Below are 21900 nucleotides of genomic sequence, written 5' to 3'. Positions count from 1 at the left end.
ACTTCGCGGCAAATGAGAACTTCTGGAAAGAGACTTTCGCTCTTACGTATTAGATGTCTGTTATCTTTATTATTGTTTTTGAAGCATTACATATTGCAAGCATTAATCTTTATTAATTTTTTATCCTATATTATCAATCAAGCGAAAAGAGGTAGCCATCGCCAGCAAACGGCGACAACTTCTTTGTTTATTTTTATCTCAACAAAAAGTAAGGCTGCTAAAAGAGACAAAAAAAATAAAACGAACTCTACTAAACTCCACGATATTGTGAAGAGTCTGTTATTTTATTATTTCTGGCCGGTGATCGCCTTCACCGAATTATCACTCTTATCACATTACCGCTATCGCGCAAGACGCGCTCGTTATGCCAGCATCTTTGTTAATGTGTGTCGTCACATAGGCACCGAGATGCAACCATGATAGTGAGACTGTACGTATGTCGCCAACGCTGTATATAATTTACCGAACCGACGCGAGTAACACAACGTACGATTTCACTAAAAAGAGAGTACTCGGGCTCTGTTATCTGTTCTACGGTGGTTTTACGACTGCCAACTATGCTCACCGCTGGCGTTGTCACTTATGTCGCTTATGCTTTCTGGTCACAAATTCACCCAATAAACAGTTCGCTTCTTCCTATCCATCCATTCTATCTGCATTTATGTCTGGGAGCCGTCACTATCCCATGACCTCCTTGCCAATTTTTCGTATCGTACGCTACACAATTTCGTGTAAACATAGGAGTTGTCATGCTCCGGGCCGTCAACAACCTTTACATAAACAAAAGAGTTTCTGTTATAAAAAAGGACTTTCATGCGCAATAGCTACAAGAAAAGGAAGGAGGACGCTGTCTCCCAACAACGCAGGGCGAAGGCGCTCTTGTTTTATTGAGTCATAAAGGGGCTACGAAGCCGACAAAGTCCTTTTCCATCTCACTGTAGCCGTTAGTTTGGCACACTGCAGTTGATAGTGGCCGTACATTTGGCATGTATTAGGAGTTGTGCCACATTTGCTCTTCTTTTTTTTCCTGGCGACTATTGGTCAGACAGAGGTGGTGACCTCTTTGGCCAGTCACCTTGCTTGCGAGGGACACGAGTGAAGCGGTACTGAGTCTCAGTACGAGGCCTGCTCGAAGACCTCGGGGGGCTCGGCGTTGTCGGCTCCCGGGTAGGGGCTCTTGAGGCGCACCAAGTGCAGCAGGTACCCGTGCACTGAACGCAGAAGCTGCTGCACGCCCACTGCCACGCTGTAGTGCGCCAGCAGGCGTTTGGAGCAGTCCGCGTACGTGTCCAGGATGAGGCCCACTGCGCTGGCATCGGCCGCCGCGAACTGCGCCTGGCTGCCGTGCGCCGCGCTCGACAGCCGCACGTCGCAGCGGAGCTCCTGCAGCGCCCACCGGCCACGTATTAAAGTTTGGCGCTCACTCCACAACTCTTTTGAGAAACCAGCACGTCATACACGCAGAGGTATACAACAAGGCTACGCTATAGAACGCTAAAGCATCCGTGGTCATGAATAAAACTCAGAAATTTCACTTCTTTTTTCGTGTATTGTGAAGAGAACGGCCGAAAATATACCCCCAAAGTTATTAAATTGTGTGCTTAAGTGATTACATATTTCTTTTATTAAAAATATGCTATGTGGGGTGAGTATCTCTTTAAATTTTGTCCATGGACAACAGAAAAATTTATGCGCTCTTCTTATTCAGCTTTCTCCAATATTCAGAATACATCTTGGTGGTCGTACACAAGACCGCAACACAAACAAGATACGGACTTCCGGTATCTCTAGTCATTCGCTCCGCACGACTTCTGAACGCACATCGCAAACGGAGAAGTAAAAATAGCTGCACTAACCTGCAGTTGGTCGGCGTTCCGTTGGCTGTTGGTCGCCACCTGCAGGGCCGTGGCGGCGCCCGCGGCGCTGCGCTTGCTGGTCGCTGCGATGGCGTGGCCGCTGCAGCTCGCTATACCATGGCTTGTGTTGGCCATGTGCTGGGCAAACGTGGTGTACGCTACCAGCAGCTGGTAGATGCGCAGGAACGCCTGCTCCTCGGTCAGTCGCTACAAAAGGGGGAAAGCGCCCCGCGCTGGAAGGGCGCACACACCTCGGAGGGCGCCATCATTGAGAACGCGGGAGTACCGCGTGAACCTGGTCGCAAGCTGGTAGTGGTCACATACGCCAGCTGTCTCCAGTATTCGCAACAGGTGGCAGTTCAATGAGCGCGTTCTTCTATACCCGCACGTTCAACATGTGCAGTTAGTGACACATTGGACTGATTCGTACACCGCTCTGCCTATGATTGCAACAACGTAGGATCCGCTCGAGACCGGAGCCCGAGGGAGCATGCCCTACCCGATTGCTCAACCGATCTGAGAATATAGAGGCGGAGGTGAGAATCAAAGGACAGAAGCAAAAAAGCGTTAGCGCTGCCCCTATTGTAAACAAACATGGCGGCACATGCTGAACTTCCGCCGACAAGGCTACAGCAGATGCCGCGCCAACTACAGAAGTTGTGCTCGGCTGCTGAACAGAACTCTGTCGGATCTCGGTGGCAGTCCCAGTAGATTGCAAAAGCGCCTGTGAATCAGCAAGACGAATGTGCTCATAGCAATTCATTTCGACCAGCCGTAAGAAAACCACGCTGCACTCAAAAAGGACTATAGTCTGCATTCAAGCGGTTTATGTAGCCTAGTCAGGAAATGTCAGCGACAATGAGCGTGTGCCGACTAGACACTTTGCTGCTTGCGTGCTTTCGTATACGGGGTGCGTGGCATCCGTTAACTTTGGATCCGCAATTTATAATGACTTATTGACACATGGATTTTCAATAGATAAGTTACTGTCTAACCGTACGTGGCGGCATGGACCAGACTCGCTAAGCAAGTCAGAAGACAGAGGACCATTACCACCCGCAGAACCTCTCAGGATAAGATAATTGCTGAAATGACTGCCATTCACGTTGCGATCTCCAGTGAGTTACGTCGAGATCGGTTCTGGGCATTGAAAGCTACAGCAGAATCGAAAGCTGCTCGGGGTCACGGCTAGCCCACGCGCTCGCCATCTCCCCGACGCCGTTCGCTTTCGCCAATGCGTCCGACTCCTACCGAACAGGAAAACTAGTGGCCACAATTCCCAAGAGATGCTGTTGTTGTTGTTGAATGTGGTTTAATGGTGCAAAAGCGGCTAAGGCTATGCTGCGCCAAACACGAGGTGTGTTGAAATCCAGTCTAGGAAGGAAAAGGCTATGTTAATAATCTATATTTTATGTAAAAATCCAGTATCGGTCTAGAAATTTACGCACACCAGATAGTGGAACTAGCGGATCATCACCTAAAATTAAAGAAGGGTGTAAAGGCATGTGTAGTTGATATAACTTGTGCAAAAGGTTTCGTATGTGTACTTCAATGTGTGTACATGTCAGTAATATACGCATAACTGTTAGTGGTTCTTGGCATTTCTCGCATGTTCGTGTGTCTTCTTTCGTAAGTAAATAATTGTGAGTGGGCTGTGTGTGCCCAATGCGTAGTCGACATAAAACTACTTCGAAGAACCGTTCCTCATGATAACATGAGGAACGGTTTATTTACACTGGCTGAAACCTCCCTGACTTTCCTTCTCTTTTTCCACCTGCTATTCCTAATACGACGGCCACTTTCGAGATATCTGTCCCCAAAATGTGTTACAAATACCCTTGTGTTCCAGTTAACAGTTTCTTAAAGTCTCCCTCCAACACTCCGCAACAATATTAACTGCAATGCTAATCTCATTTTAATCAATTTTGGGGACAGATACTTCTAATGCGGTGCCAGACCCGAAATTTCTGCTCAGTGGATACGTCATTATTAAGCGGCTTCATTTATGCAGTTGAAACATGCAGCCTAGACAGAATAATGAAAAAAGTTAATTAGTGTAGAACTGCTGCCTGGACATTGCGGTTTCTCACGCAGGTAATTTTAGACGCTTAAGTCCATCGGACAACATGGAAAACCGCAGCCACAGGCGATTAAAAGCTTGTTAAAAAACAAAAAAAGGACCAAGTGGTATATTTGCCACCATTCATTGAGGTTGCTTCAGACTTCTATTTCATTTTCCGTGCAATAATAAGTGGATATTTATTTTCGCATTTTCACGTACCCTCACAAGTTATTTTTTCTCCGGAGTCAAAGGCTTTTCGGCTTTAGCAGTGCGTACGGTTGTTCAACTGCCATCCCGCTTACCTGTTTTATATAATCGGCATGTATCCTTTAGTTTTACATTGCCGTAAACCGGCTACTGCTCGTCGCAGGGCAAATAATATATGAAAGCTGGAAAAGCACTTAAATAACCCCGCAGAAAGCGAAATTCCATGAAGACATGCAATGTCTACCACAGGAGTAAAAAAAAAAAAAGCGCACGAGAGAGCCGAATAGCCCGCACATGCAGGCACAGTTCCACAAACAAGTGAATGCAATGAACAAATGTCCGATAACACTGACAGAAGGTCACATTTCTGCAGGTGGGCGCACACATAGCTACATAACTACTTATCATCCTTAATCGCTTTTTTCCTCTATTTTCTTTCTCCATGTAAAGTGGCACAACAGTACGCGTTAGCTCAGGTCATCCTGTAATAAATTATCTCTTTCTTTTGCATTGATTGATAGAAGATATAGAAGATCGGTTCATGTTAACTACAGTAGACTGGTTCCCTACAATGATTATCGCTTTTAAAGTACTAGAAAAGCAAGTGTGAAAGCGTTCTTCAACTGCGTTTCATATGAAATCGTCTTAACTGCATCCACGTTAGAGCTTCTTACTTCGCTGACAATTTAATTCATTCTTTTAGTTAATATCATCACTATTATCATAATCCGGTTGACATGGAACACATGCCTCTGGCCCAGCGTAGGCCAACACAGTGTCCTTTACTGTACGATGGTTCTTAGGTTATAAATCCTGTTCTGTTCTAGCCGTTCTTACGACCCAAACAAAAGAGTTAATAATTGTTGGCTGAAGTTTTCACTAATCACGTGGAAGCTATAGTTAGCATATGTGTCACTTTTGAAAGCGCAGAAATTGCGAGGCTTTCTTTGATATTGCCACGTAGTAGTGACTGTGAATAATACAGCGGCAAATCTGTGAATGACGTAACTAACTTTTCTTTGGGCGAACTTGCGCCCCGAAACCAAGTTACACTCTAAGCACAGTGATAGCGGCGAACGTGGTCGGTGAACATCGAAAATCTGATCTGCCGGCCTAGCGCGTCGGCTTTTATACACGAGCCATCGAACGTTCCAGAGTAATCGCTAGTGCTCGCGTGTCTTCCAGAAAGTTCTACACCGTACATGAAATTGGATTACACAAGGTTCGGTGACAACAGACAGCGGATAGAACCATCCATAACATTCCCGAAACTTCCGATACATGCAGACGCTTCCCGTGCTGAGCGATAACATTTGTTAAGCGATGAAAAGCACTCACTGGAAAAGATAAACAAGTCCACGTGTCAATATTACAATCAAAATCGTCCACAACGGCCGAGGTCCCTCACAGCTCAGCTGTTGCTTCGGCACGTTAAACCTCATATGTCAATCAAAACGTATCTGCATGAGGGAAGGCGTTGTTATTTTCTTCCTTCGCCTTACTAGGAAACGTTAAAGCATGCATGCGCTGATGCGGTTGTGTACTCCACGCTTCCCCTTTGTATGGCACGTGTTGCGTTGCATCTCCGAATTCGAACAGCCCCTCGCAACGCTGTCGAGTCGTGCTCAGACTCCTCAGCCAGCAGACATGTTTTGAATTAGTCGGTGCGAACACTTGTTTTTTTTTTTTTCCTCCAGCATAACACGGCCCCCACGCCAGACAGCGTGCACACGTGCTTCTTCGCGTTATGTCAGCAAGTACGTCATGTCCATTGTTCTATGCGTAAGCTGACGCGTGCACTCACCTTTAGTTCACTAGATGGTGGCACCTGGATCTTGGGCGGCACCGTCAGGTCCGGCAGTTCAATAGGCAGATTCTGCATAGCACAAGTGGTGGGCAGGCAAGGCAAACGTGTGCGTCAAACTGCAGCACCTTTGGCGCACGAGCGAACGGCGTCTGCCAGGCACAGTGACGAGAGCCAGTGAGGCCAAACGAATACAAGACAAGTTCGCTGGGTTGAAAGAAAAACATTTAGGGCGTCACTGGTTGCTGTGCCATCGGCGGCGAGTAACAGATTTCTTTTCTAATTCCTTTCGTTTAGATTAAACTAAACTTAAAGATTAAGCTAAACTTAAAGTTGTCTTACAGATTCAAATCTTTCGCTTTGCTTTTCTTTTCGTCACTTTTTTCTTCATCGATAGTATATTAAGAGATGAAAAAAGTTAAGGAAAGTGCAAAATCAAGAAGGCAAGGTAAGCGTCCAAGTTCCTTTATTTTTTCTTAGTTTGATTTTCTTACTAGTGTCCCTGTAGACACTTACAATGCGCAGAATAAAATCCGAGCAGTTCGAGTCACATGTCGGTCCCCTCAGATCATTTTTACGAGCGCCTGCCGTTGTTTCCATCTGCTCGAGTGCCGTAGGACTCTGCTCCTACATTTTCACGGCCAAGGATCGTGAACAAGTAGCAAGCGTAAATAAATATAAAACAAAATAATGCATAATAAATGTTAACTATAGAGAATGCCTCACTATGCGGCCTTTCTATTTTACGCCGAATGCAAGTCGCGGTCAGTGATTAGTCACTAAATCCTTGCGAATAGATCCACCTTACTCACAGTATGGCCTACAGGTAAACTGGTACCGTACAGAAAATGAAGAATGTCATCACTAGATAAATAATTTAGCAGCGTCAGATATTAGACAACGTTTATTTGTATCGCTGAGGTTTTTATGAGAGTAAATGTGTGCGTTGAGAAGGTTAGCCTACTGGCTAAGCAGTGAGAAAACTGTGCGGCTTTACACGGCTTTGCGTTTATTGCACTGTAGGTCACCTATTTCATTTATGGCCTCGACGGCATGAACATCCCTGCGCTTTCTGTCACCAGCTCACCAGAGACGTACATTTCTGTGCTTCATCTACCATCTGCTGTGACTTTCGCTTCTAGGTTATTAAGCTTGAACTCTTAGCTGTCTACATGAACAAGTCAACGTTTCAGCGTATGGCTGGAAGCTTGGGCTAGGTAATACCTATGCACATTAATGGCTGGGGCACGAAGTGCAACAGAGGAGCAGAGAATTCACACACGAGAAGTATTTCGCCGAGGAGCAAAGATTTGACACAGCTTCGGCATACGGCTGCTCTCCTCACTCATGGACAAACTGTGCTCGATTCAGAGGGTCTCTCACAGTGTTCACGTTGCAAAAAAGAAAAAAAGAAAGCAGTATTTAAACTTATTTCTGGCATAGAGCCAGAAGCTATTACTATTCGAATTATATGTTCATGAATTTCATCGCTAGAAATTTATCTGACAGTATGATGTACTGAACGTGCGCAGTAAGGAGGGGATTGTTATGAATCGTTCCCGAATATTGCGAAAATCTTTGCGACGGACTCGCTGTGGTACGAGCAAATATGTCCTGCTAGGCCCTGCGGCAGAACGTGCTGTCTGTATGCAACTACACGTCCGCACTGGGATGACACAACGATGTCATCATCCTCCTCCTCCTCATTAGCTTATTTCACTGAGAGCTAGGCATATTAACAGACTATTTTGCCTGTATCGCTGGGAGATGGGAAGATCATTCCCAATGATCTCCAATTACCGCTGTCTTGCGCCACTCGACTATGCATCCTATGCCCGAAATCTCATCAGATCACCCCTGCCGTCTTCGGCTGCGTTTCCCTTCCCTTGGCACCCGCTATTCTGCCACACCACCGGTTATCTGCTCGATGAATCACACCATCTGCCTAGCTTCGCTTCTTTCTCTCATCTACAATATCAGCTACATCACTTTGCGTGAAGAAACAAATCGCGTTCACAATATATCTCTCGAAATGCGTCTGGTCTGCACTTTCCGCTGACAAACTTCGTGCACGAAGACATTTCGGGAAGTTAGGATCATGTTTGAAGATTCTGCAAGCACACAATCAACTTGTGAGAGGCAGTACGCAGGTGCCAGGCTACAAGAACACGCATAGGCGCCTTGCTTAGCGCCTTCAACGACGCACGAACTAGCAACAAACGACTACAACCTGCACTGGTACAGTGCCCCGTGTTTTGTGTAAGCGTCGCATACTATGAGAAACTGGTTTTTTGATGCAGACGGTAAGCTCTGAAAGCCGGTGGCTGACCATAAAATTGTTACCGATATCCGCGAAATTATGTACTGCTGCGTTGCTGCGCCATTGCGTGGTGCACCTCTATATTAATTACCAGCAAGTTAAGGCTGTTCTGTCGAAAAATTATTTGAAAACGCAAGCAGTGCCGTAAGTCAAAGCGGATCAAATGAGATCCTTTTTTTTTTCTTTTCAGCCACATGAACACTGTGAAGTGTGTACGCAGTAAGTGGAGTGATAGCCAACAGACCAGTTCCTGTGGAAAACAAACATTTATAGGCCAGACGCAGGAAGAAAAAGAAAGAAAAGAAAGAAAACACAGCAAGCAATATCGCAAGAAGTGCAAGTTCACTGGGACCAACTCTACCCAGGTTTTGAATATTTATAATAAAAATTCTTGCATATAAGTTTTAAATTTCTTGTCACTTCAACACCAAGTGGTAAAACATTTTAATTCTTAGCCCGGTGATACTCGACGTGCCTCACAACGTGCACATTATAAGAGCTGCACAGGTTCGCATTACCATTGAGGAATTTATGGGTTGCTAAAACAGATTCATTGGAAACGTGCTGTGAACGCAAAAAAAAAAAAAAAGATCGCTATATTTCTCGGCAACACTGCGAAAACATACATGCCGGGGCATTAAACCAGTTAACGTTCGCGTTACTGGCAAACCGCATTTACAAGTAAAAGAATGCTCGGTTCGCCATGAATATATGCTTGTATTTGCATTTCCACTATGCCTTTTTGAGATAATAAAAAGAATTATGTACTTAGGAGACGTATTATTAAAACAAAATAAATATCTTTTAACATACACTTAACTTCCCCATTCCGATTCATGTATAACTTTGCTCGCGAGCTTCTTTATTTTTCTGCATGAAATTTGGTAATTTTTTTAAGCTTTCACACTTGAAACTTTGCATCGGTTTGACCAATAAATGTGGCCGCAAGAAGCCCTAGCGCGGCGTGCATTATGTGTGGCTGGGAAAGTAGACTCCAGTTATTCAAATACATTACTTTCTTCCTCTGTGATGAGATATTTATAAGAAACGGTGCTTCAGCGCTTCTAGCAGCGGTTGCGTTCAAGTTTCGAGTTTCTGCCCTTGCATCCCTCTTACGATATGTCACTTGACCTTCGTTCGTCGTACTAGACGCTAACAACTGAGAACCGAAAGAGCCATCTAAAATGACGATTTTCACAAGTTTTTGAGTTGATTTGCGAGTTCTCGGTCATGTCGTTGGATATGTTGAACCCAACAAAGCTCACCACGATATGGTGAGTTCGGGCGTCGTACGCATAGAATCAACCTGGCTAAAGAGGCGAGCAAAAAAAAAATTGTAAAAATAACTAAAAAAAAGGAAGGTAACAGGATGACTAAAGCGAAGTTTACTCACTTTGCTACTCCAGTTCGTGGGCAAGAGCGACAAAAGGATACTGACAACTCAATGAGATAACGTAAGTAGAAACACAATAAAGGGCGCGAGCAAAAAAAGAATAAGAATGAAGCGTGAAACTCACTGCTACGACGCTGCCACCAGTCGTATGACCCGTAAGGCTGCGTTTTGCCGAAGTACACTCCTGGTGCTTCTACTGCACACGGATACGTCGCATGTGTCATGCACAGATATGTAATCGCATAGTTGGCAGTCATCGTCTACGGCAGTCAACAGCCGGCTTTCTTTTCGTGCCCATTATTAAATCGCCAGAGGTATTGTTAGTAATGTTGCCAACCTCCAATGCTACCGATGCAATAAAATCCTAGAATAAAAATACAATTGAATTATCTCTGTTTGTTATAATATATTATGCCAGAAGCATGTCACGCTTAAGTGCTCAGTGGATTTTTTTAAGGCACCATAAATTTCGCGTCATCGTATTTCAAATTTTCAAAATAAAGTATTATTTTTAAACATTTTGTCTTAATTATGGACACAGAGCACAAGACCCACATTGGTGTTATTTTCTTGTGAAGTTGTAAATTAAATTGGAATGGAGAGGATGGACAAAAGTGTTCATCCATTATTTCTGTTGCCCATGTTCTGCCTTCGTGCTTTTTTGGGCAATTCTTCCAGTGAGTCTATCACTCGCCCAGAACAGCTGTACGCAGCCTCTGTAATTAGACTCGCACCATATTCACTTAACAAGGTACTTTCTAACCAGCACTTCCGCGTGAGATGCACATAAGCCTCTGTAACATTAAACTGCCATGACTATTCCAGCATTTTGGACAAAATCTACGAGTTTATGGTTCGCTGAACAAGAGTAAGAATAAATGAGGGGCATGGACTTCCATTTTCTCAGTAGAAACGCATGTCTAGTTCGGAAAAATGCCGACAATAATTTCTTGTAGGCATGATTCATACTAGGACTTGGAATTCCTATTCACGGGCAGGAAAAGCCCGATTTCGGACACTTTTTCTCGATAAATGACTAAAATATCGCCGAAAAGCTCCTTGCATATTTTCACACCTCCATTTTCTCGACCGCGTAACCGTGTACTCGGCGCTCATGGCGGCGACATTACGTCTACATCTGCACGAAAGGAGGTGCATTGCATTTAAAGAAAATTCCCGTATAACACTGCTTCGCAGAGAGCGCATCTCACGATAAGACAACGTTGTGTTGTCCGCTATGTGAAAAATGTAATTTGGCATGAATTCATTATTCTCGTGAAAACGAGGAACACTGTCGTGAACGCACATGCCGCACCTGGCCCTGGGCGGGAACAATTTGGCGACGCCAGCGTACTGGTGTCGCCATCTTTCAGGAAAGAAAGCTCCCGCAGTGGGGTTGAGTTCTTTTACTGGCCACAAGTCGTCAGACTGAGGCACCACAGCACTCGTTCTGCCATGGATATAACTACTCGCCACTTGAAGAAACTGCCACTGAAGTGACGTGGGGTCTCTTATTTGGACCTGTAACGAGTAGGAAATTAACTTTTTCCTCCCACTAATTTCTTCGCACGAGCTATTTCCTCACACCCTCCGCAATTACTAATGTTCTTTGTAGTCACACACAAAACATAATGTGAATGATCTCGACTTCATTATGCGGTAGTAGCTGTTTGTTCTATATAGCACTGTAAGAAAAATTGCGACCTTTAGGGCTCCTTGTCTCCAAACCCTGTTCGTCATCTCTCTTGCTTGCATTTCCATTATTTAACGCAACTGCGCCTTCGCCACTTATAGCTCACGAAAGGAATGCGCATATCAGAGTGACATAGGGGTTCCTGATAGGAAGAGAGTAAAAAAAAAAAAAAGGATGTGTGCGTAAGGGCTGATGACGATTATTGTTCGGGGGCAAGATTCGCCCGAAAGAGTGTGCACTTTTTTAAGAGTGCAACATTTGACTCAATTTTCGGGAGTTGTCGTACTCCCAGTGTAGTACGTTCACTCTGACTGGACACAAGAAGAGTAAATATAATGAGTTTGAGTACGTGAGCTCTACTAACTATAGTGTGATGCGGTGCAAACTATCACTTCAGAATAAAGGAATTGTCAGCTCTCTATTCCACGCCTTCTCCTCTTCCCCCAGTAAAGAGCAGCCTACGGGACATTGATAAAGTCACAGTCGCTGATCTCCTGTTCCTCTCTCACAAAACATTTCTCTTCGTTCAAAATTTAAATGAAAAATTTCCGACGAAAGGAGAGATGACTCGCGTGGCACAAAACTGAATCCTCTCGATTCCTGAGTAATAACGCGGAACGCGGTACGTAGGAATCCTATCTCCGTGACCCGGAAGCCAGCCCATACCTCTGCCATGAACCGTCGGTTGAAGAGGACGCAGGCTTCGAGGCGCCCCAGCAGCGCTTTGGTGTAGCCGTAGCTCAGCGCACCGCCGGGCAGGTGGCCGTGCGTGTCCCGGCATTCGGGCGGCGCCTGTCCGGGCTCGACGCGCATCTCCTGCGCGTCTCCGCCACCACGGGACAGCACGAGCAGCAACAGCAGGCGCTGCACAGCTGCACGGGTCATAATTACTGCAGTATGTCCGTAGAACGAAAATGCGTGTATAGCGGTTTAGTGCGAAAGGTGCAGGGTGTCTTTCCATTCTTTGCCAATATGTGGTAAGTACCAGACCTGCCGGCATTCTCGCATACGTGTTTAAAAATTTAATCCTCGAATTTTGCGCGTCAAAACCACGACATGATTATGAGGTGCGCCGTAATGGAGGAATCCGCGCTAATTATGACCCCCTGGGGTTCTTTAACGTGCACCCAATGCGACCTCGCGCTTAGCACCGCAACGCCATAGACACCATAGCGGGCTATACGTGCTGGTGGAGTGACGTTGAATACTTGACGTTTGGAAACAGGTACGTAAACTACTCAAGAAAATATACAGAAAGCAAAATAAAATCTGTGGAGTCAGTTCAAGTCCTAGTCATTAAAACGAAAGGGTCAACCAAGTGTAGAGGCTAACGAAGACAGGATCGACGTACATAGTGGTTCAAATAATTCTATGAATAAATGTTAATCTTATGTCTCTATTCTGTGTCTTTCCGTCTTTTTTTGATGCTCATTGTTCACTCATTTATTACGAATGTAACATACTCATGCTCTTCGCAGCGGTCGCTCGCAGCAACTTCACGACTGGCTTGAGACAGAAAATTGTATGCCTCAGTCGGCCAGGCGCTCGCTATGTATTCGGACAGATGAAAACGTTCGGGAGAATTGAATGCCAAATTATCGTAGAAAAATTTCAAGTAGAAGCGGCAGTGTTCGAGTCATATATTATATGTTAGATATTCGAGCAGCTTTTGTGATAATGTGATAAAGAAATGAAAATTTGAAAGCACTTCATGCGATTACAACTGGGATGAGTTTCGTCGCTATTAGAAAGGCAGCAGATAGATCTATGGGTTCGCTATGGGCCTCAAGGACGCATTGAGACCCCAATGTCGATGGCGTCATGTTACAACGCTTCGGCTGTTTGAAGCGTCTTGGAGTCGGTTCGAAACGACGTCGCCACCAGAGAAGGTGCCGTATGCTTGCCTCAGGGACGAAAGAAATAAACATAGGAGGGAGCATGACGCCAGGCCTCCGCAAGCAACCTCCTCTGATGTCGTTCTCTCCCTGCTCGCCAAAAGTGCACATCACGTGATATATCCTCGGTACACCACGCCATACCCGGCTTGGCTCGTGGTATGCTTGAGTGCCGCTGGCTGCCGGAGTTACCCCGGCTGTACTATAGGTTTGAAAGGATCTCCGATTGGCGAACTTTCGCGGTTTATACAGGGTGTCCAAGCTATCATGCACTAAGATTTAAAAATATGTAAATGTCACGTAGCCGGACATAACCAAGGTATTGTTGTTTGCCGCCGCTTCGAGATACTCAAATTATTTTTTGCATTCCGCCTAACTACGTAATTAGACTTAATCAATTAATGAACTTCTCAAATATTATAATTAGATGAAAATTGTCAATGAGAAAATTGTAGAGCAACGTGAAAACTCCCGATAGAGCTTTCTGTTGATCAATACGTGCTACATAAATGTGTTTTTCCGAGCACGAAAGAAGCCCGTGAATGCACGCAAGATTGCCGCGCGAGTGGCCGCTCGAGGCACTTCGCGTGTGTGCGCGCGGGCTTCTTTTGCGCTCGGGAGGGGGCGTTCTACTCCGGCGGCTGCTGGTGCGGCCGCGCGGGGCGTGTCGCGAAGGCGGTCTTCGACGATTGCAGAGGGCGCCGAGTGCTTACAGCTTCGTGTGCGCTGTGTTCGCGCCGTTTAGTTCGCGCTGAAGCGAGAGGCAACACGAAGGTCAACTCGCTCGCTGCTGCAGGCGCTTTTCTTCCCGCCAGAGTTTTGACAGCGAGTGTCCGCGCTCATCGAGTAAGATCTATTTGTTTGCCTGTGCGCGCGTGACACCATGCTTGTTAATTTGGTTAGTAAACTAATGTTTACGATTTTACACGGGCGATAAAGCTACTATTCTTACTACGTATAGCTGTCTGCTAATTGGCTATATTCATCTACGCTTCGCCTTTCGGGTGAAATTGCGACATCCTAAAGCTTGCTGCGTTCAGGATGGGCCTACATGTCTAAACCACATTGCCTCCGGGATCGACCAATATGCGCATACTAACGGAAGGTGCCCACAGCTTAAAGCGGTACTACCATTGGAATCAACCCACATTTTTAGACAGCCCTATCTCCGGCATCGGCCCACAAAAAAAAAAAAAAAAAAAAAAAAAAACGTAGAAATTCGCATACACGATACGGAAAGAACGGGGGGGGGGAGGGTAACTCGCTGACGGAGACGTTGTTTTCAAAAAGCATTTCTATTCATTGCTACTGTTAAACCGCCGCGCTGCGGACTTCAACTACCAAGTCAGGCACCGGGTAATGTTAGTCCCTTGAAGTCCTTGAATTTTTTGCGTCCTTGGCAGGTATATTGCGACGTTAGCGCTTCAAAAAGAATGTGAGCGGTAGCGTACAGAAGCCAGTGCAATGCATCTGCAATTTCGCGAATATGTGGTGGCGATCCAAGATAGCCGCCATGCCAGCTTGCTGATTGGCTGAAGGAATATCCCGTGAGGAGCGTCACAGGAAGGGCGTCACAGGAAACGTCATTTTGAAGATGCGTGACGTTGCGCTGGGCCGCCATTGCTGAGATATTCCGCCATAATTTGTGGTGCGACGAGCCGCGCGAATTATGCTAATGAGCAGCCATATGCAATGGCAGCCGAGAGGGATGCGTATCGCCACATTTTCCCCGTTGTTTGGCGCCATAAAAATATTTTGTTCATAACGCGTGCTCATAGTATTTGCACCGCTCTCGGGTGGTGTTGGCATTTGTGTTTGGGGCCATCATTTCTTTAAAAGAACGCGTCTATACGAAATAATATTGATTGAACATAGCAAACTTTCGGCAATGTTGTCCACTTTTCACAGCTGCATTTGTATTGTAATCAAGATTAATGCTTTTTCGCACAATCAAAAGTTATGACAACGGCGTCTTTCTAATTTATAAAAAGAAATGTACACAAGACGGCGCCTTGAAGTTTCCTCCCGCGGTGCGAATAACCAGCGAAGTGAACAAGAGATGGCAGCGCCGGCGCTTGCGTCGCGCTAGTGGATATCTCTGGCGCGCGCAACGCTATCGGTGATATCCGGCCATTTCTCAGCCAGCCGAGTCGGGCTGAGTCGCTTGCGTTTCACGAGATAGCGATAACGTGGCCTAGAACGCGCGCGCATCACCACTGGTAGGTCGCGTATGTTGTCTCAAGGTAGGAAACAAGCGCGTTGGCGCCAACATACGATGACTCATTCCATTTCCTGGGGACACGCATCTTACCTAATGAAGCAGACGACGGCTTGTACGCAGCACACGACGGAAGCGAGAAGCGCTTTCGATGGAAGAATCATGCGCTTTGAGCCAGCGGCTTTATTTTTACGGCGGAGGAAAACTGCTTTGCTTTACCGAGAACCTTACATTCAGCGTCTTCATTTCAGCTTCTTAGGCAAAAAGTCAAGTTGGCGTCACGTTACGAAAGCAAAATGGGACCATCGACGCCATTTTATTGGCGTCGCGTCTACGTCATGCATCGAAGAAAATGGCGGAATGTCCAGAATAGCGCCCACGCTATCTTCGTGCGAATGTGACGGCCAGACCAAAATATGCCAAACGCGCAATCTCGGAGGCCATGGTTTATGCATGCCGTATATGCACGATAGATTGGTATACTATGCAACTGTCAAAGTTGCTCAAACCAAGTCTTATGTTCTAGACCAAAATATTCCTCGGAAGCTTGAGAAAAGCAACCCGCTAACAAATGCTATAAAACATTATATTCACCGCGCATGGCTTTTTATCTTAAATCTTGACAGACTATTAAATAGTAAAAGTGCAAAACAATCTCCCGGCTCAAACCTGAAAGTGAAGCAATTTTACTGGCGCTGATCTTTACGGGCACTGTAGTGGCGCCTGTGCGATGCCATTGCAGGCCCAACCCGGTGCGTTAAAGCTTTTATGGGTGCCAGAAATTTTGGCGCACTCGCGTATGTCGCGCCCGCGTTACTCGGACCCACATATATTTAGAACACCATCAGAGCGGTTCAAGCGCAACGTTAAACCTTGCTGTCACTGTCAGTCTTCGCAATTTCGGCGAGGCTGCCAATTTTATTGTTAACATAATTTTTTGTATTCTTCTCCCTCAACATGCGTCCACCGGGAGTCTAACCCGAGACCTCGGGCTCCGCAGCACAACGCCATAGTCACAAAACCACAGCGGCGGGTCATTGTAATTGTGCATGGTCATAAGATACCAATTTAAGTCCATCAAATTCGTAAGCTTTGTGTGCATTTATTTTTTACATGACTGGCATATTGTGAATGTGTTTGAGAGAATTGGGTGGCGTGTTTGTAGGATTACTTCAAGGTGAAGAATAAAGAAAAAAGATAGCTGGAAAAAAACGTGTTGCTGGGCTAATTGGTTTTTGCTTGCAGGTTTAACACTCACACCATAAGACGGGACGGGAGAAGGCAGGCAAACGAGAAGCGCCAACTCGCAGTTGGGAGTTAACGCTTGTCATGTGCTTGCCTTATTTTATCCCGTCTTAAGTGTATGCTTGTTAAAGGGCAACTCCGGCTATTTTTCATTGTCAATGGATCGGAATGAAATTTGCTCAGTGCGTTCTTCTGCACGCTTCCGTCATTTCTTAAAGGGCCCCTCACCAGATCCGGCCATTTTGAGCTGACAAGCGCGCTGCAGAGCATACACTGCGTGATAATGATCGTGTCGGCATGTATTACATGGCTACGCGTCTCGGAAAGAAATCAAATTTCAAACCGAACGCCGTTTTTCCTTCTTCTTGCAGCCGCCGCGCTCCAAGCCAAAGGATGACGTACTCGTGTCCCTGCGCCTGCGTACTCGAGTCCGCAGTGTGACGTCGCTCGTGGTGACACGTGACTTCGGGAATTATTCAAGGCACCATCTGTTATTTGTGTGATCAATTGCTTTAATTGACGAATTGAAGTTTAGAGAAATGATAAAACACACAAACGGGATGTCTGCGTGTGTTTTTTCTTTACTTCACACCCAAGCACGAGAGATGTACTTCCGCTTCGTCTGCTTGATCCAACGGTCGTGCGGTCACGTGCGCCGGTACCGAAACTATGCCATTTTCTACCGTGTTCCAGCGCGTGATCACGCTCTGCGATCCGCTTGTTCTGCCTCAGTATTTGTGTAGCACTGAATTGTACCGCTAGTCATATGTGCTTGTGCGCAGCGCGCAAAATCGGGTGCTGCGCGAAACGGCTCCTGCGCAACGCCGCCACCAAAAGTGCGCATCGCCGAAAAAAAAAAAAAAGCGAGAAAAAAAAGAGCGAAGGCGGGGCTCGTGACGTATGTGTCACGCGATCCTCGAGATCCGGCATGTGAGAACGCAGGGAATGAATTTCGCTTGCGAAGGCTAGACGGGGTGAGTGAAGAGAGCGTCTTGCTTGGTAGTGGAGCCCGCCTGCTGAAATCATGGGTTCGCGGCACTGAAATAATGGTATTTCTATCTCGGCTATTAATGAGCCGACTTGAAAAATTTTAGCGGCAGAACGCTCCCTAGAGGACACGTAACAACTTCCAGCGTATAACCAAAATTTCCTATGGGGCCTGGTGAGGGGCCCTTTAAAAACATCAGGCTTGAGACTTGCGCAGATTTTTTATGAATAAATTTCGTTCATTCCTTTTTGTTCCACCTCCCTTGCCTGCTCTTCAGTATACTGGCCACGTTGTATTATGACGTAAAAGGATGTATACGCTCTGCATGCTGGGAATCAATGGCAGACGACAAGGCCGAGGAGTGAGCTAGTGATAATAAACTACTGTTTGGCGAGAGAAGTTGCTGTCGCGAAACGTTAGGTTCTCTGTGGACGGGCAAGAGAAGTGAGGCAAATGGTGTTGCGTTGTTGGCTGCACGAACTTTAGCCCTCGCCATCCGCACACACAGTTTGAGCCGTTATCGATCGTGTTCAGCCGAGGTTAGGTCTATCACAGTCGCCGAGTTGAATTGAATTGAGTTTATTTTCATATTGAATGGGGGAAAGTCCGAACTAAAAGTGAAAGTTAATTCACATGACAGAGGTTCGGACCCGCTTTACAAGGCTTACAGTAGGATAAACCGGTGATACTACTTCCAACATATCAAACATAATGTGAGCGCAAAAAGCGTGAAAAATAAAAGAGCATACATTTCAATATCAAAATTTCAGGCACGAACTACTGTTTCCCACATTCTCTGTAGAAAAGAAATACAGAAAATACAGAGAACTTCAGGGTTTCAGTTTCAGTTCGTGTGTCTATACTGTTGGCGGACCTGAACGACTTACCTGAAGCTAATAAAGTCATTAGAATGAAGAAAACTGCTTCTGTAGTTCAGTTTTCACCATACGGATTTGAAATAAACGATTCCTCATTTCATAGAGTGCACACACAAAAAGCTACAAGGGACGATACTGCGGGCTATCAACATCGGTACGTTGCTGTTCACGAAGGCAGCCACGCGCACTCTCCGGTATTTCCTTAAGTTAATTGTGACTGCGTACACTGGCCTATATTTACGTGTTGTTATGCTGACTCATTATTTAGCTTCATAGGTGCAGTTTGTCTTGCACCCCAACGGGCAGCTAGCGAAGGCCCCTTCGATACAAGAGTCTCATCACCATCATCCTATTTTATGTCCATTGCAGGACGAAGGCCTCTCCTTGCGATCTCCAATTACTCCTGTCCTGCGCCAACCGATTCCAACTAGCGCCTGCGAATTTCTTAATTTCATCACACGCACGTAGTCTTCTGCCGTCTTCGACTGCGCTGCCCTGCTCTCGGCACCCATTCTGTAACCCTAATGGTACACCGGTTATCTAACGTACGCATTACATGACCTGCCCACCTCCATTTTTTTCTTTTAATGAGAATTAGGATATCGGCTATACCCGTTTGCTCTCTGATCCAAACCGCTCTCTTCCTGTCTCTTAACGTTAAACCTAACATTCTTTGTTCCATTGCTCTTTGCGCGTTCCTTAACTTGTTTTCAAGCTTCTTTGTCAGTCTCCAAGTTTCTGCCCCATATGTTAGCACCGGTAGAAGTCATTGATCGTACACCTTTTCAATGATAATGGTAAGCTTCCAGTCAGGATCTGACAATGTCTGCCGAGTGCGCTCCAATCTATTTTTATTCTTCTCTGAATTTCTTTCTCATGATCAGGGTCCCCTGTGAGTAATTGACCTAGGTAAACGTACTCCTTGACAGATTCTAGAGGCTGACTGGCGATCCTGAACTCTTGTTGCCTTGCCCGGCAATTCATCATGGCTACTTGTACATCAAAAAGCGCGAGATAACGAATGCATAATTCTAATAATCGCCACCCATCGTATACTACGGCATTCTCATTATGATCATCTCTGAGCACACCATGCCGCCAAGAGTCTGGCCTTGAAGGCCTCGTGCTAGCAACAGTAATAAGAATATACGAGAAAGCAAGGATGGGTTCGCGTTCATTCTTAAAAAACTTGCCGTTACGGTCCCGAACCCTAGAAATATGCGTTCAGTGCGAAAATTTTCGCGACACAGCGTTCAGTCCCTTTCTCAGAGAGAAGAATGAAAGCAGGAACGAGAGCGTCGAGTCCACATATTCTGTGTACCCGCGGCGTGCAGTTATTCAATGGATGCATCACATGTAGATTTAGGGAGACCACGAGAATATTTAGAGGATTCGCAGAACAGGCGAAAGCCCTAATGTTCTCATGCTCTCTCTGAATATACAAATCATCAATGACGTGGCAGTGCTTGGAGGGCACTATCTTGAACTACGCGTGGCCTATTGCAGCGCAGGTAAGCACTGCCGCTCTCCGTAATGAAGCGCAGACCATCGAATCGGCCTACAGAGGGTGGGCGCCCGCTGCGATAAGGGTTTCTAAGTGGACTGGCCCACGAATTGAAAGGTTCATCTTTTCATTTGAGTAATCACAAGCTTAATATTAGGGTATGTGCCCTAGGTAAAACGGCCTGCTTAGTATAGTCGTTTTCATTGCTGGTAGCATTTTTAACGGTTATTTAGCGATGTTAGGTTCTATGTTTAGCGAACCCTGCACAAGAAAAAAGTGGCGATTCTGATACGTAACTGCCGAAGGAGGAGGATGAAGAAGATAAAATATATTGCGGTGCTCCAGTCAGTATGCGCAATAAAAAATAAACGCGTGAAATAAGTGAACTGGTTCCCCAAAGCTCGTCAACGCCAGCTTCTGCAGTCGCTTATACTTTGCATCAGAAATTAAATAACCCTGAAAAAGAAAATGAAGTCTTTTTTCTTTTGTACTCGAACGTAACGACCAGGACCAGTATTCACAAAATTTCTGTCAGGTAAGTGGCATCTACGATTGGTCGTCGCCGCGGCGATCTTATTGTTAGCATGCCAATCACTTTACCACAAGTGGCGGGTCACCGTGCGCCGGTCAGTCAGTAACTGTTTGAAGGTGAGAGGTGTTTTGTGAATACAGGTTCATGTACCGTACTAATTATCATAATAAACAATGTAGCACACACAGCCGCGGATTAAGTGAATTCGATGTTAAAGAAAGCTGCGTTCTTATCAGTCGAACCCTGCTGCGCCATCTCCATTTGATATGGGAAAATTTAATTGTAGATTTTAGCGTCCAGTAACTGCACTGTGGGCTAAGAGGGACGCCGTGAATATTGAGATTAGCTTCGCGCACCTACACGATGCTTGAACCCGGATTACCGTGCAGGAGCGCTTTTGCATTCGGAATGCGGGCCGGAAACCTAACCCGCGACTTCGTGCTCAGCAGCAGAACCACCAAGCCACAACCACGGGTTGTATTTGGGAAGGTTCTACCAACCGGCTGTTATGTTCCAACATTGCGGCATCCTATCCGCTGCGAAACTCATTAGCTTCATGAGGTGAGAACTTACCCGGCTTTCGAACCATATTGTCGTTGATGCGCCTTCGACGAGACCCGACTGAAAGCTGGAGACGCCGTCGGCTCCAAGGCAGTGTACTCGCCGAGTGACGCGCAGGGATGGGCGCTTATATAGGCGGTCACATGAGCGCACACGCAAATGGCACGCACACCACGAAATCCCTTACTCCCTAATCATGGCGGGCTCTGGATCCCTCGGGGTGGCGCCGAACCACAGAGCTCAGTGCTTCATACTGGGAGCGCTTGGAGAACCGGTCGATGGCGGTTGAAAAACAATTAGCACCCCAGGCTACAGGCGAATGAAGCAGGGATTACAGTTACTCACTGATTGTCTATGGGTCAAGGTTCTGCTACGTGCGCGCGGGGACCGTGCCTGGGAGAAAGAATCATGCACCCGCTGGCTACCACAAGTCAACGGCGGGGGCGTCGGCAATATGCGCGGGAAGGCGCGCTGACACCGACTCAACGGACAGCGTGTACAGAACGAGAGACGGTCTTGAACGGAGTAATCAAGAAGAAATCACCGAATCAAATCAAATCGTATTACTTATCTTAGTGTTCGTCATACGCCTATTGTGCCTGATCGGCGTTCTTTTATATTGCCTTTTCTTTCTCTTAATATCCCCCTGTGCAATCTCCTGGTCCAATCTCAGACTAACTTCCTTGCTTTTTTTTCCCCCCTCTTCGCTCCCTCTGCGGATCTGGCTAACAAGCCATAATGCGT

The 21900-nt window shown here is 46.1% G+C and overlaps 1 protein-coding gene across 1 annotated transcript; it reads right to left on the bottom strand.

The window, feature by feature from the left end:
- Positions 1–852: 852 nt before the first annotated feature.
- On the bottom strand, positions 853–21243 carry LOC126545481 (uncharacterized). The gene is made up of 5 exons (XM_050193369.2): positions 21169–21243; positions 12002–12207; positions 5930–6001; positions 1857–2063; positions 853–1383 (listed from the first exon to the last, which is right to left on the bottom strand). Exons 1-5 carry the CDS (start codon positions 21182–21184, stop codon positions 1114–1116), a joined length of 771 nt encoding a protein of 256 aa, XP_050049326.1. The 5' UTR covers positions 21185–21243; the 3' UTR covers positions 853–1113.
- Positions 21244–21900: the final 657 nt, after the last annotated feature.

This window comes from Dermacentor andersoni, chromosome 1 (genome assembly GCF_023375885.2).
Source record: "Dermacentor andersoni chromosome 1, qqDerAnde1_hic_scaffold, whole genome shotgun sequence".
NCBI lineage: Eukaryota > Metazoa > Arthropoda > Arachnida > Ixodida > Ixodidae > Dermacentor > Dermacentor andersoni.
The sequence above is the reverse complement of the archived record's forward strand: the minus strand, read 5'-3'. Positions and strand labels throughout refer to the sequence as shown.